Source organism: Piliocolobus tephrosceles, chromosome 17, assembly GCF_002776525.5.
Source record: "Piliocolobus tephrosceles isolate RC106 chromosome 17, ASM277652v3, whole genome shotgun sequence".
Taxonomy (NCBI): domain Eukaryota; kingdom Metazoa; phylum Chordata; class Mammalia; order Primates; family Cercopithecidae; genus Piliocolobus; species Piliocolobus tephrosceles.
Window position 1 is genome coordinate 42,411,379 of NC_045450.1, and position 27,484 is coordinate 42,438,862.

At 54.6% G+C, this 27,484-nt stretch overlaps 2 protein-coding genes across 4 annotated transcripts in view; both read left to right on the forward strand.

Annotated features, from left to right (window-relative positions):
• Positions 1-1,735, forward strand: part of DRC7 (dynein regulatory complex subunit 7) — a 35,756-nt gene extending 34,021 nt beyond the window's left edge. For 2 of the 3 annotated variants that reach the window (XM_023209850.2, XM_023209851.2), the window contains 2 exons: positions 1,210-1,349; positions 1,444-1,733. In XM_023209850.2, coding sequence (XP_023065618.1) covers positions 1,210-1,349; positions 1,444-1,537 — 234 coding nt within the window. In that variant the 3' untranslated portion in view covers positions 1,538-1,733. Of the gene's footprint in view, positions 1-1,209; positions 1,350-1,443 lie in introns of all 3 variants that reach the window. The other variant, XM_023209849.2, reaches the window with a different exon arrangement.
• Positions 1,736-6,071: 4,336 nt separating this feature from the next.
• On the forward strand, positions 6,072-27,353 carry KATNB1 (katanin regulatory subunit B1). Its single transcript, XM_023210054.3, has 20 exons — positions 6,072-6,229; positions 7,346-7,651; positions 12,044-12,174; positions 14,720-14,837; positions 20,993-21,093; positions 21,409-21,450; positions 21,789-21,872; positions 22,088-22,203; positions 22,651-22,722; positions 22,900-23,050; positions 23,199-23,389; positions 23,511-23,641; positions 24,060-24,110; positions 25,060-25,127; positions 25,257-25,376; positions 25,483-25,632; positions 25,940-26,016; positions 26,091-26,165; positions 26,461-26,577; positions 26,915-27,353. Exons 2-20 carry the CDS (start codon positions 7,612-7,614, stop codon positions 27,045-27,047), a joined length of 1,968 nt encoding a protein of 655 aa, XP_023065822.1. The 5' UTR covers positions 6,072-6,229; positions 7,346-7,611; the 3' UTR covers positions 27,048-27,353.
• The last annotated feature ends 131 nt before the right edge of the window (positions 27,354-27,484 follow it).

A 27,484-nucleotide genomic window follows, 5' to 3' on the forward strand; every position in this document is an offset into this window, starting at 1 on the left:
GTGGGTGGGTGGGTGGATGGGTAGATGGATGGATAGATGGATGGATGGTTAGTGAGTGAGTGTGTGGATCGATGAGTAGGTGGACAGGTGAGTGGGTGCGTGGATGGATGGATGGATGGATGGATGAGTGAGTGAGTGGATAGATGAGTGAGTGGGTGGGTGGGTGGATGGATGGATGAATGGATGGGTGGGTGGATGGATGAATGGATGGACGGACGGATGGATGGATGGATAAATGGATGGGTGGATGAGTGAGTGAGCGGGTAGATGAGTGAGTGAGTGGGTGGGTGGATGGATGGATGAATGGATGAGTGGGTGGATGGATGAATGGATGGATGGGTGGATGGATGGATGAATGGATGGGTGGATGGGTGAGTGAGTGGGTGGGTGGATGGATGAGTGGATGGATGGATCGGCGAGTGGATGGATGGGCGAGTGGATAGATGGGCAGTTGGATGGATGAGTAGATGGACGGACGGATGGATGGATGGATGAATGGATGGGCAGGGATGAGTGGAGGGATGGGCAGAGGAATAGATGGGCAGATGGCTGGGTAGACAGAGAGATGGTACATTATAACAACTCCTAGTCCTTGACCCATTTTTGTTGGTCAGGCACACACCATGTAGTTCCCATGCACTACTAAGATTATGTCACTTAATCTTCACAAGGAGCTCTACAAGGGGAGGGGGTAGTACAATGACCCTCATTTTGTAGACAAGAAATTGCAGCTACTCTGGGGGCTGAGGCAGGAGAATGGCGTAAACCCAGGAGGCGGAGCTTGCAGTGAGCTGGGATCACGCCACTGCACTCCAGCCTAGGCGACAGAGCGAGACTCCGTCTCAAAAAAAAAAAAAAAAAACAAATAAACAAATAAATAAAAAACAAAAAAAAAAAAAAAAAGAAAGAAAGAAATTGCAGGTTCTGAAAATGCCAGTAACTTGTCCAGAGCTACATGGCTCTCTCAGTCTTGACCCCTGCTCTGACCTCATAGACATGACATCCCTATAAACATGACCCCACTGGCTCCCACCCAAGATATTTTGTGGTCCCTGCCTCTGTGGCAGCTATGGATAGGTGGCTTGTGTGGGTGGGGACAGTGGGGCCAACTGTCATGGGGCTGTCTAGTGACCAGTGGGATTGCAGCCTGCAGCCTGGGTGAAGGTCAGCCTTGTCAGCCCTCCTTCTCTGTCCTCCCTATGACCACAGGAGACCCAGGAGCTGCAAAAGAAGCAGCAGTGGTACCAGGAGAACCAGGTGACGCTAACACCTGAGGATGAAGACCTGTACCTGAGTTACTGCTCTCAGGCCATGTTCCGCATTCGCATCCTGGAGCAGCGCCTCAATCGGTGAGCAGGCAGGGCAGGCGGAGAGAACCCACTGGGAGGCCGGACCACCAGCTTTGTTACCCCTCACCCTCTTTCCTTGCCCCTCTGACTTCAGACACAAGGAACTGGCCCCACTGAAGTACCTGGCTCTGGAGGAAAAGCTCTACAAGGACCCACGCCTGGGGGAGCTCCAGAAAATATTCGCTTGATGTCTCTCCTGGGGCCTCAGCCAGAATGGCCAGAGAAAGGAAACCTCTTCCCTGAAGCCTGGCTCCTGTGTTCCCTCTACCCAGTCAATGCCTGTTTACACAGACACCTGGCCTCACTGCCAGCCCACCTCTTCTGCAGCCCTGTTTGTTCCTGCTTCTCTTGATTTTCCTGTAAATAGACACACTCTTAATTGGCCATTTGTGCCTCGCACTTCACAAGCTCCAGCAGCAGGCTTTCTCTTCTTCCATTATCTATAGCCTGGGACCACCTGCTTCCTTCCCTTGGCCTGTCATTTACTTCCTGTCCTTCTCTCCATTGGAATGTCAGGTCTTCACAGCACCTCTGCAGATGGTCCCGCAGCCATCTGCAAACAACCGGTTAGGTCTCAGTGTGACTAGGGTGGCCCACCTCACCAGGTGGGATGGGGAAAGCTAAGATGCATGCCCCAGGATTTGAGGGCTGAATCCCAGATCCTCTTCTTACCAGATACCGATCTGTAGAATGGGGTAGTATTGTTGCATTAAATAAGACTTGTGGCCAGGTGTGGGGCTCACACCTGTAATCCCAACATTTAGGGAAGCTGAGGCAGGAGGATTGCTTGAGCCCAGGAGTTTGAGACCAGCCTGGGCAACATAGTAAGAAAGACCCCATCTCTTAAAAAAAAAAAAAAAAGAGCCAGGCATGGTGGCATGAGTCTGTAGTCCCAGCTACTCAGGAGGCTGAGGTAGGAAGATCACTTTCACCTACGAAGTCAAGGCTGTAGTGAGCCATGATTGCACCACTGCACTTCAGCCTGAGCAACACATTAAAATCCTGTCTCAAAAAAAAAAAAAAAAAAAAAAAAGACATGAAGCAGGGAGGCTGGAAATGGCACATAGAAAGCAGTCATTAAATGTTAGCTTAAAAAATAGCCAAAAAACACATGAAATGATTGTCAAATTCATGAGTCATCTGGGAAATGAAATGTCACAACACCCTCTGGTGTGAAAAAAATAAAAAGTACTGGTGATGATGAGAAACAACTGGAACTCCCAATAACCTTCCTAGTGAAAGTATAAATCAGTACAACCATTTTGGAAAACTGCTTGGCATTATCTATTAAAGCTAAACTAAAGCCCAACAATTCTACCCTTAGATTCTACTCCAATCCATCATTCATCAAGTAAGAATGATGGACAACTCAACAGAAATGTAGATAGATAGCTATCTGCCAAAAGGCATGTGCTAGAATGTTCATAGCAGCATTATTGATAATAGCACCATACTTGGAAGTTACCCAAATGTCCATCAAGAGCAGAATGGATACAAAATACAGATATTTTGGGTTGTCTTTAACTGCTTAGGGAGAATGCTACTGGCATCTAGTGCATACAGGCCAGGGATGCTGCTAAACATTCTACAATGCCCAGAACAGCTCCCCACAGCAAATAATGATCTAGCTCCAAATGCCAATAATGTTGAGGTTATAGAGTGTATTAGTCTGTTTTCATACTGTGGCAAAGACATACTCAAGACTGGGTAATTTGTAAAGAAAAAGGTTTAATGGACTCACAGTTCCACATGGCTGGGGAGCCCTCACAATCACGGTGGAAGGCGAAAGGCACTTATTACATGGTGGCAGGCGAGAGAATGAGAACCAAGTGAAAGGGAAAATCCCTTATAAAATCATCAGATCTCATGAGACTAATTCACTACCATGAGAACAGTACAGGGGGAACCGCTTCCATGATTCAGTTATCTCCCACTGGGTTCCTCCCATATGTGGGAATTATGGGAGCTACAATTAACAAGATGAGATTTGGGTGGGGACACAGCCAAACCATATCATAGAGCAATGAAAACAAATGAACTTGCAACACAACTATATGGAATGATATGGTCGAACTGCCCAAGTATAATGTCAAAAGATTCAAGACACAAAAGTACATACTGAATGATTCCATTTATGTAAAGAACAAAAATAAGCAAAAGTAACTGGTGATATTAGAAGTCAGGACAACCGTCACTCTTGGAGTGCGAGGGTTAGTGAATAGATGTGAGCATGGAGCCCTGGGAGGGGATTCTGGTTTCTGGTCATGTTCTGCTTTTTGACCTGGGTGTGTTCAGTTTGTAAAAATTCATCAACCTTGTACACTTACAATGTGTCCTCTGGAGTGTTTTTAAGTGCTTGTCGTCATGAATCTAATCAAGCCTTTAGCCCTAACTTAAGAAATTCAAGGGAAGAAATGCATTTAAGAAGAACTTCCATCGAACAAGAACTTCAGGAAATTCAGGTAAATGACACTAAAAGGAAACATTCCTAACGTGGGACAATCTACTAGGTAAATGGCCTGATCTCTTCAAAAGATCGATGTCATACAAATAAAAGGTTGGGGACAGAAATGGAAAGAACTTAAAAGAGTCAAGTGTGCTGAATACTGATTGGTTCCTAGTTAGAAAAAAAGTCATAAAAGGTTTTTGGGATGACTGGGGACATGTGAAAATGGACTGGTTGTTAGAGAATTAAATTTTCTTAGCAGTGGTGATACAATGGTTATGTAGAATAAGGTCATTATTTTTATTTTATTTTTTTGAGACGGAGTCTCGCTCTGTCGCCTAGGCTGGAGTGCAGTGGCACGATCTCAGCTCGCTGCAGGCTCTGCCTCCTCGGTTCACACCATTCTCCTGCCTCAGCCTCCCGAGTAGCTGGGACTATAGGTGCCCGCCACCACGCCCGGCTAATTTTTTGTATTTTTAGTAGAGACGGGGTTTCACAGTGTTAGCCAGAATGGTCTCGATCTCTTGACCTCGTGATCCACCCACCTCAGGCTCCCAAAGTGCTGGGATTACAGGTGTGAGCTACCGCGCCCGGCCTTTACTTTTATTTTTTGAAATGGATCTCACTCTGTTGCCCAGGCTGGAGTACAGTGGCCCCATCTCGGCTCGCTGCAACCTCTGCTTCCCAGGTTCAAGTGATTCCCAGGTTCAAGCAACTGCACCTGGCCAAGGGCCTTATTTTTAAGAGCTACATGCTCAGTATTTGGTGTTGGGGTGAAATGTATCTACAATTTTCAAATGGTTCAGAAAAAGACACACAGACGAAGCAAATATGGCAAACTGTTAACAAGTGCTGGAATCTACGTGGTATCATGATATTGTGTTTTCAAGTTTTCTCTATTTAGTTTTTTTTATAATACAAAAGTTAAGGGGAACTACAGACTAGACAGCTTTGATCCGATGTTATTCTAATCTTTTAAAGGTGACTTGCGGTGACTCACGCCTGTAATCCCAGCACTTTGGGAGGCTGAGGCGGGTGTATCACCTAAGGTCAGGAGTTCAAGACCAGCCTGGCCAACATGGAGAAACCCCGTCTCCACTAAAAATACAAAAACTAGCCTTAGTCAGGCATGGTGGCAGGCGCCTGTGGTTCCAGTTACCCGGGAGGCTGAAGCAGGAGAATCGTTTGAACCCAGAAGGCAGAGTGGGGACTCCCCCGTGCTTCGGCTTTCAGAACAAGGGTTCGAATTCTGGGGCTATTACTTTCTGACCGTGTGGTTTTTTGCAAGCATCTTAACCTGGGCCTCAGTTTCCTCTCTGTAAATGGGAACAGGAATTCCTACCCCTTAGGGTTGTAGTGAGCGTCATGTGAACCCAAGGAGCCCTGATCTGAGGTGAGAGGCTGGAGGCCGAATGGCGAGGTTCGAGGAGTTCTGGGTGCCCGGGCCAACCTCTGGGCAACAGGAAGAGGCGGCTGCGGGGCCGAGTCCCTCCTAAGCGGCCACGCGAGAGGCCCTGAGTCGAGAAGGGTTACGGCGCTTCCCTGAGCCCACCCCGCCCAACGTGTCACAAAGCCGGCCTTTCTCCGATTCCCTGATTGCGGCCCCTCAGGGTGCACCCCTTGCCCACGCATCTATTAGCCGAGGCAGTGGCTGCATGGGCAATGCTCCAGGGCTCAGCGCCTGCCTCGGCTCCGGAATCAGGCTGTTTCCTTCTAGACCTTCCGAGGGAGATTCATGCTGGCGTCCGGATCAAAGAACAGGGACAAAGTCCTCCTGCCACTGGGTACCATCTGCAGGTAAAGGGAAGAATGAGGAGGCAAAGGGAAGAATGAGGAGCTTCGGCAAAATGCCGACTAAGGCCTCCCTAGGTTTTGCCCCACTCCAAGATGGAAGGCCTGCGGCTTCACACTGCCCCCGAAGTCTCCTTCCCATTGGCTATCTTGTAATTGGGTTTTCCAATAATGCGGTCTCTGATTGGTCAATTCAGGACGGTTGCTCAAACCATTGGCGTAGCCGCCATTGGAGGGCGGCTCTCAAAAGTTTTCAGACACAAATTAGGTTCGAGGAAGGAAACGGAAAGGAAAGGGAAACTTGAGACGGAGGCGGGACTAAGGAAAAAGCAGCTTGCATTGGTTTATCAGAGGCCAAAGGGCGGCTCTTGAACGCTCCTTCCTCTTGATTAGTCCGATTTAGGAAAAGAGGGCGGGCACTTAGGAAAAGCGGCAGAAGCGCCTGCTTCCATTGGTCAGTCCTGGCAGGAGGCGGAGCGTCTGCGGCAGCTGATTGGTGCGGGAGGCGAGGTGGGCGGGGCTCTGAGCCGGAGGTTTTGTTGTGAGGGTCGGTTGTCAAGCAGCGGCCAATCAGGGCAGGGGATGGAGGCAAGTGGGGGTCGCGCCTGGAGCAGAGCCTCGGCCTCCGGAGCCGCAGCTGCAGGTGGAGTGGGCAAGGGGACGAGGTGGCGGGGGGACGGTGAGCCCTGGGCTGGGCCGAGCCAGGTGGGGCTGGCCGGGCTTGCGGGCAGAGAGCTCTGGGCGTGGGGAGGCTAGAGCCCATACTCCGCAAGCAGAGGGCTGGGAGGGTCGGCCGAGGCCGAGGTACCTGCCCCCGCCCCCGGACCAGAGGGGTCGGGGTGGAGGCCCGAGGGGGCAAAACCAGGGAGGCCGGAAGCAGAGCTGGGGGTCTGCAGAAGGACGGGTAATGAATAGGGAGAAGAGAAGCAGGAGAATGAATGAATGGGAGACCCCGGGAACATATGGGAAAGGGCAGTAACGGGAGTCTGGCGAAGCAGGGGCCACGTGAGGGAGCTCGGGAGGCAGGATGTGCATGAGTGGGAGACTCAGGGAGCAGGGAGAAAAGGGGATGTGAACGGAGGACTAGAGAGGCAGACCCGGGGACCCAGGAGAAAGGGGACGGAGGGGAGTGGGCTCATGGGAAAGAGGTGAAGTGGCTGTGGGAAGGAGGTAGGAGGCCCCATGAGGTGGCCTTTCAGAGTTGAGGAGTCATAGCCACTCACGCCCAGACCGGAGGCCTAGTTCCTAGCTCTGTCCTTGGGAATCTCAGGGAGCAGGAGCGGTTCCCTTGCCAGGAGCTGGGGAGTTGGGCCATCAGGGTCGTCTTCGAGATTCTTTCCAGGGAGGACTTCAGTGGCCGTCTCTGGGATGCCTTTCCTAGGCCCATAAGCTTAGCTTCTGACTCCACTCCCCCACATCCCACACGTCAGACAAAAACAACGACTCCCGGGAAATCTATGTGAATTGCAGACACGTGGTCTTCTCCGCCCCACTGCGGCTGGCTGCTGCACTTTAGGCAGCCAGCATCCCGGAACAAGCTGCATCTCATTATCCTGGTCTCTGGGAGGAGTTTCTTTTTCCTTGTGTTCCAAATCACCCTACCTGAGGTGCCCCCTCTGCAGATTCCCAAACCCAATTTGCTTCTGGCTCTTGTGGCTTTGGTGGGTGCCAATCTTTATCAAGTGGCCTTGGTGATCCAGGTAGCAATAGCTCTTACCAAGCATTTTCTAACATGACATCACCTCTGTTTGTATTGCAGCCTGGTACTGAGCTGAGATGGCTCAAGCCTAACATCCCATGATCCAGGATCGTGACAGATGTGCACAGGCTGCTGCTGTTGCTGCTGTGGGTGATTTGGAACCACGAGGCAGCCCACAGCCAGAAGAGGAGGCATTCTCCCTGCCTGGATGTGTGGGAACTCTCTGCCAACTTGATTGGTGGATCTGGGGGGGATCCACCCCCACCCCACGAGGAAAGCACAGTTTATTTTGTGGGTGGGGCTTCAGGTGGCCAGCCAGCTGAAGGATGGCCACCCCTGTGGTCACAAAGACAGCCTGGAAGTTGCGTGAGTGGTTTTCATTTTTCTTTATCACCCCATTTATTCTGTTAGCTGCTTGTTGCTGGGAGGCCTGAAACTACAGCTTTGTTTCCTGTTCTTGGCACAGGAGGAGACTCCTGGACTTTGGAGTAAGATAGACCACAATGTAAAATCATGACTGTGGCACTTCTTAGCTGGGTGACACTAGGCAGGTGACTTAACCTCTCTGAGGCTCAGTTTTCTTGTCTATACAATGAGATGACGCCTGCATTCTATGGTTGCTGTGAAATTCAAGTGACAAGATGAACATCCTAAAGCACTTAGCGCAGCATTTCCAGTTAGGCTGACAGTGGGGTGAGAAATCCTGAAAGATGCTCACAGCATTCTCAGACATCTCACAAGTCAAACTTCCCCAGTCAGATAAAAGCATCTTGGGCCCAGGATGGGGGAAGGAGTGGGAGCGAGAAGGGATGGGCACAGGGTTGCAGACAGGGCTTGGACTGTAACTGATGGGCACTGCCCACTTCCACCATTGTCCTGAACAAGCGGTTCTAGACTCTTTCATCTAAAGACTTCATACTCTTAACAATTATTGAGGACCCCAGAGTGCTTTTGTTTGTTGGATTTATATATCTGTCAATATTTACCATGTTAGAAGTTAATACTGAGACATTTTCAAACAAGAGTATATAATCAAATAAGCCTCTAGTGATGTTCTGGGAAACTCCACCATATGCTTGTGAGCAAATGAGAGTGCAAAAGGCAGATGCCATCTTAGTGTTATTGTGAAAATCCTTTTGTCTTCTCAGACCCCCCGAAAGGATCTCGAGGATCCCAAGCATGCCCAGATGAGAGTTTGAGAATTCCCGTACATGTCGGCACCTCTATCGTAACTGGTTGGCATAGCTTTTTTGTGCTCCACCTGGTCACTGTCTGCTGCCAGCTGTCCCTGGGCTGGTTTTCAGGAGCTGGGACAAGACTCCACACTTGTTTTTTTTTTTTGAGACAGACTCTCACTGTCGCCCAGGCTGGAGTACAGTGGTGCGATCTCAGCTCACTGTAACCTCTGCCTCCCAGGTTCGTGCGATTGTCGTGCCTCAGCCTCCCGAGTAGCTGGGATCACAGGCACCCACCACCACACCCGGCTAATGTTTGTATTTTTAGTAGAGACAGGGTTTCACCATGTTGGCCAGGCTGGTTTCGAACTCCTGTCCCTCAGGTGATCCACCTGCCTCGGCCTCCCAAAGTGCTGGGATGACAGGTGTGAGCCACCACACCTGGCCAAGACTCTACACTTTTTAACCATGAATTTAACCATAAGACTCTGGGCAAAGTTCTTTGCAAGGCCTCTGTTTCCTTGTTTGTAAAGTGAGAGGTTTGGGCCATTTTCATGTTGTTCCCCAAAGCTCTAGGGCTCTGGGAGAACCCTGTTATGGTTCCCCAAGGAGGGCACACTTCGGTCAGAGTAACTTTGTCATTATTGGGATTACATATTCATCCCTTCAACAGCTGGCCTTTCCCCAGAGCTAGGCACTGGGGAGCCACTGGGCAACAAAGTCATCAAGGTCTCTGTACAGTGGGAGCTCAGAGCCTGGGGAGAGCAACAGGCAGGAACTGGATGACCGTATCCCTCTGTGTCTCCTCTAGTTGCAAGCTGAATTAGTTAACTCGGAGTGAGGGGGGTAGGGGGTGGGTTGGGAATACTGCAGGTTGCTTGAACAGCAAGCGCAAAGGCCCTGAGGCAGGAGGCTCGGCGTATTGGAAGGACTCAAGGGAGGCCGTGGGCAGTGACACAGCAGCAGGAGGAACATGGGGCCGCACAGACCTAGTGAGTTCGCAGGAGCACGTGTCCACAGGACCCCAGCCCTCCTGAGGCTGCCGTGGCTTTATCTTAAAGGCAAGGCCAAGCCATCAGAGTGTGCGAGCAGGAGGTAATGAGATCAGGCGTGTTGGGCATCTGCTGCTGCTGCTGATTTCATGTGCATAGTGGTGTCCATGGAAATCAACTCTGAAGAGCCCAGGGCCACATGACCTCTGGCTCCTTGTGGCTCCAGGGTCTGGTGAGGATCAGAGGTGCGTGGCCCACATGAGGTCGTTGAAACCTAGTACTTTGTATCTTGCATCTGGGATGTGGATCCTCAGCCCTTACCTCACCACGTTCCCCAGCTTTGGCTGGATGTGGGGCCCAGGTTGTATGTGCTCCCAGAGCTTGGCCTGCCAGTAGACGGTGAGGATTTTTATTTTTCGTTTTTTGTATGAAAATCAAATATTCGGCCTGGGCTGTTGGTCGCTGTCCTTCAAGCCAGGATGAAGGAGGAGCTCTTAGGGTGGTGCCCTGTGCCTTCTTTGCAGGTGCCTGTGCTGTGTCCCTGCCCCTCTGCCCGCCCTCCTTGGGCTCCAGTCAGTCCCTGGTCAGGCTGCTTAGAGGGGAGTGATGTGGGCTCCTCAAGAAGGGCCCAACTTCTGAATTCTTCTCACCCCAAAGTCTGTGGTTTTGCCAGCTCAGTCTCCCGCCCCCACCACCGTCTGATCACACTGGGGCATATTTTGTGCAAGGCCTAGAGTGGGCACCCAGGAAATACTGATATTATGAGTGAATGACTGTCTCCAGGGGCAGCAGTCCTGAGGCCCAATGAGGTGGGGCCCAGCCAGACACTTTCCCTGGGAAGAGTGAGGGCCAGGGGATAGACAGAGCCCTCCAGGTAGGCCAGGGGGAGTGGGCAGGGCCTCCACGGAGAGGATGCCAGGCTCAGGCACAGAATGCCAGGGAGAAGGTGCTTTGCCCTCTTTCCGGGTTGGGCGGAAACTCTTGAACAGACACATGTCTGTGGCTGGACTCCCCAGGTTTCTGTCCCCACAGTGTCCAGAGGACAGAAGGCTCTCGTGTAGATGGGACTAAAGTGGGGCCCAGCTCCCTGGGATCCCCACGGCAAGCTCCCTCGTGCCCTGGCCCAGGTTTGGGCCCACAGGGAACCCTCGCCCTTGCTGGTGCTGCTGCCTGTGCCAGCTCTGCCCTGGCCGGGCCAGGAGGCATGGTGTCATCGGTGAGATTGAGCCTGCGACTTGTCCCCTGGGCATTCCTGGTGGCCCCTTGGAGCCCGGCTTTCTGGCAAGCAGCTTCCGTGGACCCAGTTTCCCAACCTCCTTGTAGTCTGAAGTCCGCAGCAGAGACACCCAAGCAGGGTGGAGTTGGAGCTGGGGTGCAGGAGGAGCCTCTGTGGAGCACCGTGGCTGCAACACCCTTTTCCTTGGCGTTACCCACGCTGGCCTCCCGGGTGCCTCGGGGCGTCAGCACCTTGGGGTTTTCCCCTGGCCTGTGTAGGGAGAACTGTCTTTTTTCTTCTTTCTTTCCAGAAGGAGCTTGCACAGGGATGGGCTCCGAGGCCCTGGCTGCCTCTTGGTTCCCTGCCTGTGCTCTGCTCCCTGTAGAGCCCTCCGAGGCTCATGCCTGCCATCTCCACTGACCAGGCCAGGGGCCTTGGGCTGTCTTCATGGCTTCCTCCTCTGTGTGGTCAGCCCTCACCCCCACCCCGGCTGCTCAGTCTGTTGCCTCCTGCCCCCCTCCTCATGAAGCCCACCCTCCGGTGCCCGCCCGGGCCCCCATGCCCATTCTCTCATGGTGACTAGCCCCGAGCCTGCCCAACATCACGGAGCCCTCACCTGCTACTAAGCAGCACGCAGGCACGCTCTCAGGGAGTCCTCAGCATCAGGTGTGAGCAGGCACCATGGGTATCCCCACTTTCCAGACGAGGAGCCAGGCCTTCAGAGGACAGGTGACCTAGTAGCCAAGGCCACGCAATAGCAGATCGCAGACCTCAGACCAGAACCTGATCCATGATTCTGAATCTGAGCCACAGCCCCGTTCAGGCTTACCTGGGGGCAGCTTGTCTAGAGGTGACTTCAGTTGTTCTTAGAGTGTGTTCTCCAAAGCGGGATTTGCATGTCCACATAAGCAGCAGCTGAGAGGTGCATAGGCAGTGCATGGGTCAATTTTTTTTTTAATTTTAATAAATGTTTTCCTTTTTGTATCATAGAGTATCATGAGTATATCAAACTTGTAATTTCATGGATATGGCCTAAGACCAAGCTAATAAAAAATAGCAAGTCAATTTTAAAAATTGAGTATAACTAGTCAATATTACCAAGTGATGTGCAGAAACAGGAAGAAAATCGTGAAGTCTAAAGGTAAGAAGGACAGGCATGATAAAAGTTGAGAAACAGTGATTTCCATCTCAGGCCCATGCCCTGCCCTGTCTGCTGGTCCTACAGCTCATGGTGGGCACCAAAGCGGGAGCTGAAGGAGGCAGAGCCTTCCACTGGGTTTCAGGTTCTGGAGCGGGTAGCCGAGCAGGGTCACCCCTCCTTCACAAGGCCACATCGGGCCTCCCTGATGGCCTTTCCCTCTCCTTCCCTGTGTAGAAGAGATCGTCGCACATGCCAGCAATGTGTCCTCACTGGTGCTGGGCAAAGCCTCTGGGCGGCTGCTGGCTACAGGCGGAGATGACTGCCGTGTCAACCTGTGGTCCATCAACAAGCCCAACTGCATCATGGTGAGCCCTGACAGCCAGCAGGGGGTCAGGACAAGGGCCTGGGGAGGGGACAGGGACAGGGTTGGAGGCTGAAGAGTGAGCAGCTTCTCAGGCTCTCTTGAGCCCAGGGCCCCCTATCCGCTGGGGCCCTGCCCAGGGGTGGAGGAGGCGTGGTGCTCAGTGAGGCCCAGGACAGCCCAGCGTGGCTGGGACAGTGGCCAGCCCTCAGGAGTGAGGGAGTCACCTGCCTGTGGTACCATTAAGAACTCCACGCAGGCTGCGTGAGAAGGTTAAAATAAGCCCGGGGCCTGTGGTTGAGCCAAAAGACTTATACCCCTCCCCTCCCACCTGCCCATCTGCCTGCCTGGCAGCAACACGTGGGCGTTTATTTTAATTCATTCCCAGCCTTCATTCCCCAACGAGGATTTGAGGGAACCTGACTGGAGCTGGTTAGGGAGCTAGTTCTTAAATAGCATCTCCCCACTATTTATGCAGCTATGTTCAATGCTAGAAGCTGTTTTCCAGATAGGAGCACATAAAGGAGAAAACACAAAATGAATTACACATAGTTCTTTTATCCAAAGGCCACCACAGTTGGTGTTTTGGGCTGAGTCCTTCTAGATGCTGAGACAGATACGTATACGTGTACATGCACATGTGTGCACACTTGTACATGCATGTACACATGTATACACGCAAATACTCAGACAAGCACACACACACAAATAAAAATACACTGCCACTCTTGTGCAGTCTGATTTTTAAAAATAACAATGTTGTAAGGATTTGCCTGTGTCAACAAGTATTCTTTTACAACATAATTTTGAATGACTTAATGGTGTTCCATTGTAGGGATGAGCTGTAATTATCTTAGCCACACCCTGTTATCAGCATGGAGGTTGTTTCTGGCTTTTTTCCGGCTCCGCTAAACCACCCTGTGGTGAACATCCTCAGCCACCTAGATCCTTGAGCAGATCCGTGATCATTGCATTCAATCCAGGGGTGTGTGCTTTTGTTAAAGCTTTCAAAACAGATTGCCAAATTGCCCTCCAGAAATCATTTTACATTCTCACCAGCAGCATCGGAACCTGCTCTTTCCTCCATGCCCCACCCCCCATCCCTTGCCAACCAGGGAAGTATCATTGTTTTGACTCTTGGTGAAATAGATAAAGAAAAATAGGACAGGCACAGCAGCTCACATCTGTAATCCCAGCATTTTGGGAGGCCGAGGTGGGTGGATCAACTGAGGTCAGGGGTTTGAGACCAGTCTGGCCAACATGGTGAAATCCCGTCTCTACTAAAAACACAAAAATTAGCCGGGCGTGGTGGCGGGCACCTGTAGTCCCAGCTACTCAGGAGGCTGAGGCAGTAGAGTTGCTTGAACCTGGGAGACAGAGGTTGCAGTGAGCCGAGATTGTGCCACCGCACTTCAGCCTGGGTGACAGAGCGAGATTCCATCTCAAAAAAAAAAAAAAAAAAAAAATATGGCAAAGGATGAATTTCTTAGTAGAAACTTAATCACCTCTGTTTTTCTGAGATCCAGGGTTAGAACTGAGATCCACCCCGGCCTCAGCAAGGGTGCCAGGGGTCAGTAAAGATGAATTGAAATGCTTTGTTTTACTTTGTTTTTAGGGTTCAAATGTGTTTTCTACCCCCCTGAAATGCCAAAGTAGTAGCGTACACAAGCTGAAAAAGCATCACCAATGACTGACCAAAAATAGGACATGCCACGACCCCCAGAGAAACGGGGCCGACCGTCTGGGGCCTGGCCTGCAGGCTTGCCTTTGAATGCCAGGTACAGCTGTCAGGCCCCAGCCGGTCTTGCCCCGGGCTGCTGCTCTGGCTCACACACACCAGCCTCCCAGGCCTTACAGTGCCTCCAGCCTGCCGGGGTCTCTCTCTCCTTGGGGTTTCTGTGCACGCTCTCCCCCTGCAGGCCGTCCACTTGGATTTATTTTTGTTTGTTTTTGAGTATGGGATACACTTATTCCTCTCAACATCCAAAAGATAGAGGGTCCACAGTGAAAAGTCTTCCACCCTCCTCCAACCCCCACAGCCCTCTCCTCTCCATGGGGATGGGCAGTCGGGGAGAGCCGGGGGTTCCAGAGGGGCAAGATTTGTGCCCGGGACCAGGCAGGCCTTGGTTCTGCTGTGGCTTTCCTCGCTGAGGGGCTTGTGTGGGGCAGAGTGAAGAGGGGAATAGAGCAGGGGCGGGTTGCTTGACTTAGGGCCGAAGGGACAGCATCCCTTTATCTTGGCCAGTCACTCCCCTCTGAGAGGCCCAGGGCCATTTCTGCAGGTGACGCCTATGTCAGAAGCACAGCAAGGAAGAGGGAGGTGGTGGGGGGATGACTGGGGTTTGTCCACTTTTAGCCCTGAGAGCTGAGGCCGAGAGGAGTAGCTGCTCAGAAAGGGCCTGCAGGAGGGCTCTGCTGTGGCCCCATGGGGCGTCCTCTCCTGCCTTAGCCACTTCTCGCTGAAGCGTTTCCGGGGGACCTGGAATTCAGGGCGGCAACTGCGGGGGTCTGTTCAGCAGTGTACTGAAGCTGCTGCCCTCTCTCCACAGAGCCTGACGGGCCACACGTCCCCAGTGGAGAGCGTCTGCCTCAACACCCCCGAGGAGCTCATCGTGGCTGGCTCCCAGTCGGGCTCCATCCGTGTCTGGGACCTGGAAGCTGCCAAAAGTAGGCCTCCGAGCTTGCCTCCTGTGCACGCACACCTGCCTTAGTCTTCAGGCTCTGCAGTTGTGCCACTTTCTCCAGGAAGCCTGCCTGGACTAGGTTGGCTGCTTTGCTCCTGGAGCACTAACCGGGCAGTGTGGCACCCACTCCATCCCCATTAGCCTGGCATTGACATGCACTGCTGCCTCTAGCAGCTGGCACTGAGGGCCTGCCAGAAAATGTCTGCATGAACCATTGTGTGGGTTGGGGGATGCGCAGGTGTGTGTGTGTGTGTGTTTGGATGTGTGTGTCTGCATCTGTGTGTGTGTGTGTGTGTGTGTATTTATAACCTAGAGGGACATCACATGTGGCCAGGGGCCCTGCAGGTCACGTGAATGAGTGAGGTGGCTGTGTGGGACAGCCGTGAACAACCGGGGAGCTTGTACCCCGACTCCAGGTGGTTCCCATTCTGCCTTGGCTCCCTGGTGCCATCAGGCAGCCTGGAATGGCCAGATCTGTTTGCTTGTGCTCTGTTTTAATTTAGTTTTCATCTGTATGGAAGCTGTACATAGCCTAAAATTTAAAACCTCAAATACCAGTAGTTCTGCAATTAATTCCAATGGAAAGAGGAAACTTCTGCCCCACTCCTTCCCATTCTGCAAGAGCCGAAACGTTCTGTGCTTTCGTCTGTGCTTTGCTGATCGCCTCCACCTTTCTAGACCACATGGTTATACCACAGTTTCTTTATTTTCTTATTTAAAAAACATAGTGGCCAGGCGCAGTGGCTCACGCCTGTAATCCCAGCACTTTGGGAGGCTGAGGCAGGCAGATCACCTGAGGTTGGGAGTTCAAGACCAACCTGACCAACGTGGAGAAACCCCATCTGTACTAAAAATACAAAATTAGCTGGGTATGGTGGCACATGCCTACAATCCCAGCTACTTGGGAGGCTGAGGCAGGAGAATCACCTGAACCCAGGAGGTGGCAGGAGGTGGGGGTTGTGGTGAGCTGAGATCGCACCATTGCACTGTAGCCTGGGCAACAAGAGCAAAACTCCATCTCAAAAAAAAAAAAAAAGTTAGCACATTATTCTCTTCCTACCATAGAGGATGAAAATTTAGCTCTCTCGTGGCACCACCCCCAGCCTTATCGCTCATGTTTCTCCTCCCACCCTCCCAGTAGCACCATTTCAATAAGCGGTGTTTATAACGTAAGGACGCGTAAGTGTCATTTACAGCTGACTGTTTCTTTTTAATAACTTGGTTTCCCTGGAGTTAATAGTTGTTCTTTTTTCTTTTTTAATCTGTGTGTTTTCTATGTCTGTATTACTCATTTATCCCCAGATTCTCTGCCAGAAGAGTAAAGCTCCTCCTATTTCTTTGAAACCCGTGCCATAATCCAGGCGCCTTTTCTCAGAGCCTCTCCTCTGGTCCTAGTGGCCTGCAGCCCGGCTGTCATCCTGGGCCTCCGTGTCTCTTCTCCGGGGAATTCTCTCATCTGCTGTTCCTGGTCCCACCCCGCCACCTTTCTTGGTTTTCTCCCTCTTTTTGATGGAGCACATTCTTTTGTAGCTTACTGAGAAAGGGTGCTGGGAAGGCATAGTTTTGGAGACCTTCCATGGCTAAAAATGACTTTATGCTACCCCCATCATTTGCTTTTGTGTTTGTTTTATGAGTTTGAGTGTAGAGTTCTATGTTGGCAATAAAATACCGCCCTCAGAATTTGGAAGGTGCAGCTCTTCTGCCTTTTAGGTTCTAGGGTTGCTATTGGGAGGGGCTGGTGCTGTTCTAATCCCAGATCCTTCACAGGGTACTGGCTTCATTCCACGTTCTCTCTCTTCCTTCCTCTCTCTCTCTCTTTTCTTTCCTCTCTCTCTGTCTCCACAGGCTTTTAGGGTCTTTGTCCAAGTGTTGTGGTGTGATGAGCCTTGGGGTGGGTCTGTTTCCACCCTGTGCTAGGTCATCGCTGGTTTCTTGCGGTTGTGGTCTGGAAACTCATGCCCTCAGTTCTGGGCTGAGTGGAGAGTCTCGCCCACTGCTCCTGTGCTGTGCCTCGGTGCCTTGGCAGGTGGTGCCAGCTCTACAAATTTTTCAAGAGAGGCTGGAAATCTGGAAATTCATGTGGAATTCACCCATTTAAAAATGTTGACAGCTCACTCAACATTTGTTTCAGAACACCATGCAGGCCAGCACTGTGAGGTCCAAATGAGACCTATTTGCCTGATGCTTTTCTTTTCTTTTTTTGAGACAGAGTCTTGCTCTGTCACCCAAGCTGGAGTGCAGTGGTGCAGTCTCAGCTCACTGCAGCCTCTGTCTCCCAGGTTCAAGTGATTCTCCTGCCTCAGCCTCCTGAGTAGCTGGGACTATAGGCATGGACCACCATGCCCCACTAATTTTTGTATTTTTAGTAGAGATGGGGTTTCTCCATGTTGACCAGGCTGGTCTTGAACTCCTGACCTCAGGTGATCTGCCCTCTTCAACCTCCCAAAGTGCTGGGATTACTGGCATAAGCCACTGTGCCTGGATTGCCTGATGCTTTTTGACAGCCTTGGTTGGATCATCCCATGTGCCAGGCAGGAGGCCACCTACCTGAAGCCCTGGAGAGGAAGCGGCAATGTGGATTTTGCCGAGGCTGCTTTTTCCCGAAGAGAGCCCCTCTGGCCCGGCTGAGACTTCAAGATTCTTCTGGGCCTCTCCTTGGTTTGTGCTCTATGTTGGCAGCAGGGCAGCAGCCATGAGCCACACATACACAGTGGCAAGGTTCCCTTTGCTCAGGAACAGTGGGCTTTCTGTGTAGGTGGTGCTCAATAAAGATGCACCCAGGCCTCTTCAGTGATGCTTGCCTACTCAGTGATGGTCAGCTAAAGAACAAAAGAGCCCCAGGACCTCTTTGATAACAAACAGGACTGCAGGCTTTGCGTCTCGGCACGTGATCACACTGCCTGGTCACACCAGGGCATGCTGTGCTTGGGTGTCACTGAACTCAAGCAGGCCAGGGAGGAGCGAGTCCAGGATGGCTGGCCTCTAATGGAGAAGGTGGGAAGGCTCAGGCAGAAGGCGGGCAGCTCCCTGGACCTGAATCCCAGCGTGTGGGCACCAGCCATTCAGTATTCACTGAAGAACAAGAGACAGAAGAGAGAAACCGAGGGCGCCGTGCCCCCTGTCCAGGCTTTCTCAGCCACAATTGTTTTGCTCATAAGGGAAATGTGAGGAATTCCTTGAAGTGGCTGAGAAATGAAAAATAAAGACTGCTGGATTCCTGGGCCCTGGACAGCCGGGGCTGGCTCCTCCACAAGGAGCTTATTACGAACTCACGGCCCAGACTCCACCCTCAGAGAACCCGACTCAGTACTGGGGTGGGCCCAGGATCTGGATTTTAATAAGCTTCCAGGTGATTCTGATGGACAGCCAGGTTGACAGATGGGCAAGTGGAGGCCCAGGGAGGGCACCGAGCTTAGGAAAGCCCTGGTAGCTGCAGGCAGCAGAGCCTGGGACTTGAATCCTGGCGTCAGGAATCCCATCCCAGTGCTCTCTGTTGTGCCATTGAATGGAAGAGAAACTTGCCTTCAGCATAGCAGGTAGAGCTAAGACCTCCGGCCTCCTCCACCCCCACTTGCAAGAGCTCGGGTGACAGTGACAGACAGGCAAATTGAGGCCCCAGGTGTAGAAAGGTTCCAAAGAGAGCTGCTCCACTGGCATGGTGGCTCACACCTGTAATCTCAGCACTTTGGGAGGCCGAGGCAGGAGGATCACTTGAGGCCATGAGTTTAAGACTAACCTGGGCAACAAAAGGAGACCCCTGTCTCTATTTAAAAAATAGAGAGAGAGGGAGAAAGAGAGAGAGCTGCCTCTCATATCGGTTTCCTTGGAAGGCCACCCATCACTGGAGGGCTCAGATGTAGGCTAAGGATGTGCTCAGCTGGGAGGCCATGGGGGTTCCTGTGTGGGGCAGACAGACCCCGGAGGCCCCTCCACTCTGCAGTTCCTAGATCCCATGATTGAATGTGGGCATCAGAGGCCTTCGTGGGATAGAAGAGCAAGGACAGGAGTCAGGCCAGAAGAATGTGGTCCTGCCTGCTTTCCACAGCGCAGCCAGAGGGCGAGGGTGGCTCAGCGCAGGGGATCCCACGGGATCCCACAGGAGGGCGGCCGGCACTTCATGCTGCCAGCCCACACAGGGTGGGACTCCTCCACATCCTCTCCAGGCAGGGCAGGATTTTGGAAGCCTTGCTGTGGGATCCAGGCTGAGTGGGCCGGGAGCGGGTGTGGACTGGAGCAGGAGCTAGCGTGGCCTCCTTGGCCAGGAGGCAATGCCCAGCCCCCAGCAGCACCTGATAGCTACACGGAGCAAGGAGGGACAGCTGCAGAGATTCTGGTGCAGGTGAATTGGATATGCATTCGACGGACTCCAGAGGGATGTGAAAGTGTCCAGACGCAGCTCCAGTGCCAGACAGGGCCAGCTGCAGAGGGGCACTGAGGCCTGGGGAGGAGGAGAGAAGGCCCAGCTTGCGGGACAGCCAAGAGCAGAAGGCAGGCCTTGTGCAGGAAGACATGTGAATGGGACTAATTACGACTGGCATTTATTGAGCACTTACCATGTGCAGAGCCCATGCTAAGCACTTTATGTCTGTTTGTTTACTCCATTCTGTGACCCAGCGTGAGGCCCAGAGACAGTATGTGGTTGGCCAGGGTCACACCACCAGTGAGGATTGGAGCCAAGGCTGATCCCAGTACTGTGACGCCACAGCCCACGTCCTGACTTTGGGGGTAGAGAAGATCATACAGTAGAGTTCATTTAATTCACCCAGTGCTTGGATCTCGACTCTGCAGTAAAGTGTTATATATGGAATCTTGAATACCTCCTCTGACAGGGAGCTCATTACTTCACAAGGCACCCTATTGCACCTTGGTTCAAAACTAAGAATGGCTGGACTCCCACATTTCCTGGCCCCGCCACTCAGGATGGTCAGTTTTGTTCAGATAGTGAATTATAAATCTTTCCAAAAGCAGGAAACATGAGACAAATTTGAGTGGTGCTGGAAGACACTCTGAAACACACAAGGTTTGCCTCCAGGCCGGGCCGCTCCTGGCCATGGAGATGCCTGCAAAACCTTCAAGGAAAGGATGGGAGATGTGGTTCCTAGGGCAGTAGGAGGCGATCAGGCCCCACCCTGGGAGTTCTCTGGTCCTCGTGTGTCCTCCCTGTATCCTCTCAGTTTTCACTGCTCCTCAGTGTGTCCTCACAACCATCCTCAAGATCCCATGGACAGGGGTCACCCAGGAAGACTGGTGTGTGCACCAGGGCCACCCCAGCCGTGCCCTCCCCTTGCCCTCCTTAGGGCCTTTGCCCATCACCTCCATCTACCTAACAGTGCATCCCTTATCCTCCACCCACTGACATCTACTCAAATACCACCTCCTCCATAAAGCCTTCCTGGATTTCTCTTTCCAACCAAGCTGTTTCTCTCCCAGCTTGAACCTCTCCTGGTCTCTCTCTCCTCGCGCTGTCTTGGGTGGGGTTCAGCGCCCTGCAAACCATAAGCTGCATGCCCATAGGGCCTGAACTGAGTGTGGTGGTTCCCTGGCTCTGCTGCCACTGGGGCACAGTCTTTGGGGAGAGTGCGGTACAATTTCTGCAGACTTGAGGTAACACAGGGCTGTCATCTCTCAAGAGAAATATAGGAAAATTAGTTGTCGACTGGACGCAGTGGCTCACGCCTGTAATACCAGCACTTTGGGAGGCCAAGGTGGGTGGATCACTTGAGGTGAGGAGACCAGCCCAGCCAACATGGTGAAACCCATCTCTACCAAAACTATAAAAAACTTAGCTGGGTGTTGTGGCACATGCCTGTAATCCCAGCTACTTGGGAGGCTGAGGCAGGAGAATTGCTTGAACCCAGGAGGCGGAGGTTGCAGTGAGCCGAGATTGCACCACTGCACTCCAGCCTGGGCGACAAAGTAAGACTCCTCAAAAAAAAAGAAAAGAAAATTCATTGTTAGGGTGGTGGGACCCTTGATTATTTCCTCCTGTTTTAAAAATACGTGTCATTGTTCTATTTTTCTGTTCTGTTGTCTGTGCAGTTAATCCAAAAGCGCACACACAAATCCCCACAGCAGCCCTTCCTCTGCCAGCCTTCTCATTTGCCTCTTAGCCACTGTCTCTGCTTTCCTTCTTGTTAGTTCTTCGCACACTCATGGGACACAAAGCCAACATCTGCAGCCTGGATTTCCACCCGTACAGCGAGTTCGTAGCCTCCGGTTCCCAGGACACGAACATCAAGGTGAGAGGCCGGTCCATGCCCCGTGTCTCCTGCCCGGCCCTCAGTGCTGGATGCCTGCTGAGGGGACCTCTTCCCTTTCTGCAGCCACATCTGCATCATCCTAGGGAAAGTGGGTGGCAGGCATCTGCCAGACGTTTCTGCTCAGAATGCCAGCTTAGTGAGCAGTTTCTGTCCTTGTTACCGTGGGGAGTAACAACCTAGAGAAGCCTGCGTCCCGCCCTCTGCTCACGGCCACACACCTTCCTCCAGTCGTGGCTCTGGGCCTCAGTCATGACCTCTCCTGACTCTGCCCCTTTGCTTCTCTCACCCCCACAGCTCTGGGACATCAGGAGGAAAGGCTGTGTCTTCCAATACAGGGTAAGGATGCGCTCTGTCAGTGACTCCATGAGCACCTTGCAGGCATTGAGTGTGGCGTGGTGCCCAGACCCCGGCAGGGGATGGAGGGGACGGCTGTCCCACATGAGTGAGCACATAAAGCACGGATCTGGAGCTGAGCAGGAGTGCCATGGGTGGCCCACCTGGATCCCCTGGCTCTCCATGAATCCCCTAGAGCCACGTTCATCAAACTGCTCCACACAGAACCAGGCGGATAACCGGTGTCTTTACATAGAAGGGGTCCCGTAGGAGTGAGGAGGCAGGGAGAGGTCTGCTGGGCCCAGGATCCCAGGGTGAGCTCATGCTGTGTCCTCACTCAGGGGCACAGCCAGGCCGTGCGGTGTCTCCGGTTCAGCCCCGATGGGAAGTGGTTGGCGTCGGCCGCAGATGACCACACCGTGAAGGTAGCTCCCAGCCTGACCTGGGCCCGGGGGCTGGAGGCTGGGGGCTGCTGATCACACCAGGCTGAGTCCTCACCTCCCTCCTGATCAGGCTCACATGTCCCAAGCCGATCCCGAGTGGAAGGTAGCTTGTGGATAAAAAGCTTGGCCTGGATCAGAGAGAGGGTGGGTAGCCAAGATGCCTGGTCGCCCTGACCTTCTCCGTGCCCTGCCTCCAGCTCTGGGATCTCACTGCTGGCAAGATGATGTCTGAGTTCCCTGGTCACACGGGGCCTGTCAATGTGGTCGAGTTTCACCCCAACGAGTACCTCCTGGCCTCCGGCAGCTCTGACAGGTGAGGAGGAGCGGGCGAGTTGCTCGTGACTGCTTTGTTTCGCCACCTTGTCCTCTGTGCGTCTCTGCTCTCGGTCTGTCACTGTCTGGGGTGTTATATGCCTGATGATCCTGTGTGGACTGAATTGGATTTCAGCCCAGCCAGGACTGGACCCTGGTCCATCTTCCCTGGCTCTGGTTCCCTGGCCTCAGTGTCCCAGGTCTATGGCTTCATGGGCAGGTTGGGACCCAAGGCACCTAGCGGGGCCGCATAGGGCAGGGAGGCTCATGGCTGTTGGGGCCAACCCTGGGGCCAGGGCCATCGGGCCCAGCCTCCCCCTTGCAAAGTCAGGGCCAGCTCTGCCCCAGACGTTGCTCCTGGTGGCCCTGCCCTGGGGGAGAGGTTTCTGGAGAGAAGCTGGCTTCCCAGGGGCACAGGCTTGGCAGCACAGCCTGGCTACCTTTGCAGGACAATCCGTTTCTGGGACCTGGAGAAGTTCCAGGTGGTGAGCTGCATCGAAGGGGAGCCTGGGCCTGTCAGGTACGCAGGCTGTGGGGTGGGCGGCCCAGCGCTTCTCCCAGGCAGCGGGGTGTGGCTGTGGGTGGGCCTTTCCCATCTCTGCTGCTGTGCCCTTCTTGCCCTGGGCTCTCTGGGTTCCTCGGGGTGGGGACCAGGCTGGGTGCCACAGGACCCACAGCCATGTCTCGCCTGGCCCAGGAGCATCCTGTTCAACCCCGACGGCTGCTGCCTGTACAGCGGCTGCCAGGACTCGCTGCGTGTCTACGGCTGGGAACCTGAGCGGTGCTTTGATGTGGTCCGCGTCAACTGGGGCAAGGTGGCCGACCTGGCCATCTGCAATGACCAGTTGGTGAGACAGCCATGACACCCACCGCCCCCCACTCCCACGGGGCCACCCGCCTCCCTCCAGCCCAGGCCCTTCCTCCTACCCCCACACTGGGGCTGGGATTTTGCCCCCTCAGCTCACAGGCCCAGCCCCACCTCTCTGCTTCCTGCAGATAGGTGTGGCCTTCTCCCAGAGCAACGTCTCCTCCTACGTGGTGGATCTGACACGTGTCACCAGGACTGGCACGGTGGCCCGAGACCCTGTGCAGGACCACCGGCCCCTGGCACAGCCACCACCCAACCCCAGTGCCCCGCTCCGGCGCATCTACGAGCGGCCCAGCACAACCTGCAGCAAGCCTCAGAGGTGGGGGCGTGGGGGGCCTTAGGGGGCACAGGAGAGGGCCTGTCATAGGGGAAGCCTTGGAATTCCAGCCCTGGGCCTTACAGGGCACCTGCTTCCTTTGGGCTTGGCCTCATACCCCCAGGGTGAAGCAGAACTCAGAGAGCGAGCGCCGCAGCCCCAGCAGCGAGGATGACCGGGACGAGCGCGAGTCCCGCGCAGAGATCCAGAACGCCGAGGACTACAACGAGATCTTTCAGCCCAAGAACAGCATCAGTGAGGCCGGGCTCCCGCCCCCAGCCCAGCATCCCCATCGGTGAAAGGGAGGCTGGGGGTGCTTCCAGGATGGCCTGCTGTGGCTCTACGTCCCTTTAGCTTCTTCCTAATCCAACCTGGGTTCCACGCCCTGTCCTCATGTTCCCTGGGCCAGGCTGTGCTCTGATGGAACTGAGAGGGGGCCCTGGACACTCCCCAGCAGTGGCCCAGCAGCTGCTCAGGGTCTCAGTCCCTGCCCTGCCAGGGACAAGTGGGCTGGGAGGGGCAGGACTGAGGGTTCCTGGGACCAAGAGCAGGGTCCACAGTCTGCAGCCACATGCCTGGGAGCTACCCTCTGTCCCCCGCACTCTGACAGGGCCCGGGGTCCCAGGTGGCCTGGCCAGGAGTGCTCACAGCCAGGGGCCTCTTTCCTCTGCAGGTCGGACACCACCCCGGAGAAGTGAGCCTTTCCCTGCACCCCCAGAGGATGGTGAGTGGGTGAGCCTGGTTTCCTAAGGTCTCTGATGCCCCCCGTCCCTCATCTTCTCTCCCTGTGAGCCCTCCGGACAAGCCCCTTCCCTGGAACCTCCCCTCTCAGGACATGACCCACAGCCTCTCCCACTGGGTCTCTGCCCTCCACCTGTTATGTGCTGGGTCCCTGCAAGACTGACAGTGCCTCCCAAGGAGCCTGCGCCCTGGTATGTGGGGGACAGACATAGACACCACCACACGGGCAGGCCTGCCAGGGGCACTCGGGCTGTGGAGGATGGAGAGGAGTCACTGGGGGCCCACCTTAGATGGCGTCTGCTGTAGATGGGATGATCGGGAGGCTCTCAGGAGGCCCAACAACTGCTGAGGCCTGGGGGCCGGCAAGAAGAGGGAGAGGGGAGCGCTTCCGGCAGGAAGGGAGCTGAGAGGCGGGGAGCTGGGGTGAGTCCCAGCAAGAGGTCAGGCCCACAAGGCCTCAGCTGGGGTTTGGATTAAGAAGGGAGAAAACATGATCTGCGTTGTGGTTGGAGAAGGGGCAGGTGTGGGGCCCCCTGTCCTACAGAGTACCCCTGCCCTCCACCTGGCCTTCCCTCAGGGACCGTCCTTGCCGTCTTCTGGAGGCTGGGTTTCCTAGGAGGCTCCACTTCCATCTTGCCAGTCACTTATCCCAGCCCCCTCCACATACATGCCAGTGAAGGGACAGGACAGCCACATCCTAGAGCCCCCTGGGTCCCACCCACAGGCAGACTTAAGATTGAGTTTGGGGAGAGGGAGGAGGCAGGTCCAGGCCTGCCCCCAGGTCGTCTGGAGCCCCCATGCTACTGGCCTGCCGCCTCCCCACGCTCCTGCTCCGTCCCCATTGCGATCCATCCGTCCTGAGTCCATCTGCCCAGAGCTCCGCCCTGAGGCCCTTCTGGCCGGACCCAGTCATCTTTTCCTTTTGCCTCCAGATGCAGCCACAGCAAAGGAGGCAGCAAAGCCCAGCTCTGCCATGGATGTGCAGTTCCCAGTGCCAAACGTACGTCCATGGAGGGAGCATGGTGTGGGGCCTAGAGAGGGTCCTGACCCAGGGTTGGGGGTCCCTCGTGTTGGGAGGCAGAGAGGGAGGCCCCAGGCTGGCACCCACTGAGCTTCACACCCGTTTCAGCCGGAGGTCCTGCCCCGGCCCCCAGTGGTTGCTTCCACACCTGCAGCCAAGGCTGGGCCTGCCATCATCCCTGCCACCCGGAATGAGCCCATCGGGCTGAAGGCCCCTGACTTCCTGCCCGTGAGTGGGGGCCCAGTGTGAGGCGTGGGTGGAGGTCTGTGGGTGGAGAGCAGAGCTTTGCTGCCGGCTCTTCCCATGGAAGCATCTGGGTGCCCATCCCGCACAGGCCGTGAAGATCCCCCAGCAGGCCGAGCTGGTGGACGAGGATGCCATGTCACAGATCCGCAAAGGCCACGACACCATGTGTGTGGTGCTCACCAGCCGCCACAAGAACCTGGACACCGTGCGGGCTGTGTGGACCACGGGCGACATCAAGGCAAGCGCCCACCCTCGCCCAGGGCCTCATCTCGCCCCCTGCCCCTGCCACCTGCCTGCCCAGGCTTGGGGCAGAACAAGAAGAGGCCACCCATGTGGGATAGGTCATCCTGTCGTCATCATCACGGCTGCCGTTTAGTGAGCACCTGTTTAATGCCTGGCCTTACGCTCACTGCGTTAGGTGCAGTGCTGTAAACACCCACAGCCCCTCCAGCACACCCACATTCACGTTCGTGCCCCCACCGTCACCCTCACAGGGCCACACTGTCCCCCACTGCCCCTCCCCTGACGGTGCTCTGTTTGCACAGACGTCAGTGGACTCCGCTGTGGCCATCAACGACCTGTCGGTGGTGGTGGACCTCCTGAACATCGTCAACCAGAAAGCGTAAGTGGCTGCCGAGGGGGAGTGGGTGGAGAGGCAGGGCTGGGCTGACGGCAACATGTCCTGGCCTCTTCTAGCTCCCTGTGGAAGCTGGACCTGTGCACCACGGTCCTGCCACAGATCGAGAAGCTTCTGCAGAGCAAATATGAGAGGTGCGTGTGGGGAAGCCATGCCTGCCTCAGGCAGGGGGAGGGAAGAGGTAAGGAGCCTCCTCCTGGACCACGGGAAGGCCCCCCAAGAGCCTGGGTGTTCCTGTGAGCTGGCTGTGAAGCATTGCTGCCCCTCAGTGGTCCAGAGGTGGGAGTGGAAACAGGCGTGTGTGTGTGTGTGTGTCTGTGTGTGTCTGTGTGTGTCTGTGTCTGCCCCTCTCCTCCTTTGTTCCTCGCTGTTTCTCTTTCTGTCTGTGGCCCTGAGTCCATCTGTGACTTCATCCATCTCCCGCTGAAGCTACGTCCAGACGGGCTGCACCTCCCTGAAGCTGATCCTGCAGCGGTTTCTGCCCCTCATCACGGACATGCTGGCGGCCCCTCCCTCCGTGGGTGTGGATATCAGTAGGGAGGAGAGGTGAGGGCTGAGCGGCACGTGTGTTGGGGGCAGGGGTGCCACAACAGGTGAGGGGACAAAGGCCTGGAGGCCCTGGCCGCTCTTACAGTCCTGTTGGGACAGAGTACAGAGGGTGTGTTGGTCTGGGGCCATGGCTCAGGGCGTGGGTGGGCTTAGCCAGAGCTGGGTTCCTCCATGGCCTGGCTGTGCCCACAATCCCTGGCAGGGCCTGGGTAGTTCCCTTCTGGGCCTCCGCCTTCCCCTGGGAGGAGGGGCTGGAGCAGTTAGGACAGCAAAGGCCCTGGGGTTGGGGTGGTGGTGGTGCCAGCTGGCCCCTCAGGCATTGCCGTCTCTACAGGCTGCACAAGTGCCGGCTCTGCTACAAGCAGCTCAAGAGCATCAGCGGCCTGGTCAAGAGCAAGTCGGGCCTGAGCGGCCGCCACGGCAGTACATTCCGCGAGCTGCATCTGCTTATGGCCAGTCTGGACTGAGGAACGCGGGGGGGGGCAGGGGCGCTTCGCTGCCCTCAGGGCCTGGCCTCAGACCCCTACTCCTATTCCTTGTGTGCCTAGTGGCCCATGAGCCTCTGCCTGGCCCCTGCCGCTGTCCTGTGGCCGTCCTGGAGGAGGTAACGCTGGTCCCTGGCCACCTCTACAGCCCTGAACTCTGAGACAACTCTCTCCAGCAATAGCTGCCCAGCTTTGCCCAGCTGTTGCTTCTTGGGGCAGCGAACTGAGCCCTGGGGCTGCTGCTGTAATTTATAAGGCAAATTTTATTAAATTTGTAACTATTCCCAGGTTTCCTTGCGGGGAATGTTTTCTGCTGGCCACAGGGCTCCCGGCGGCCCAGGAGTGCCTGCCCCGTCATTTCTGAGATGAGGCCACACCCCCTCCAAGCCCTGGGCTGGGGCTCCGGGCCATGTGGCCAG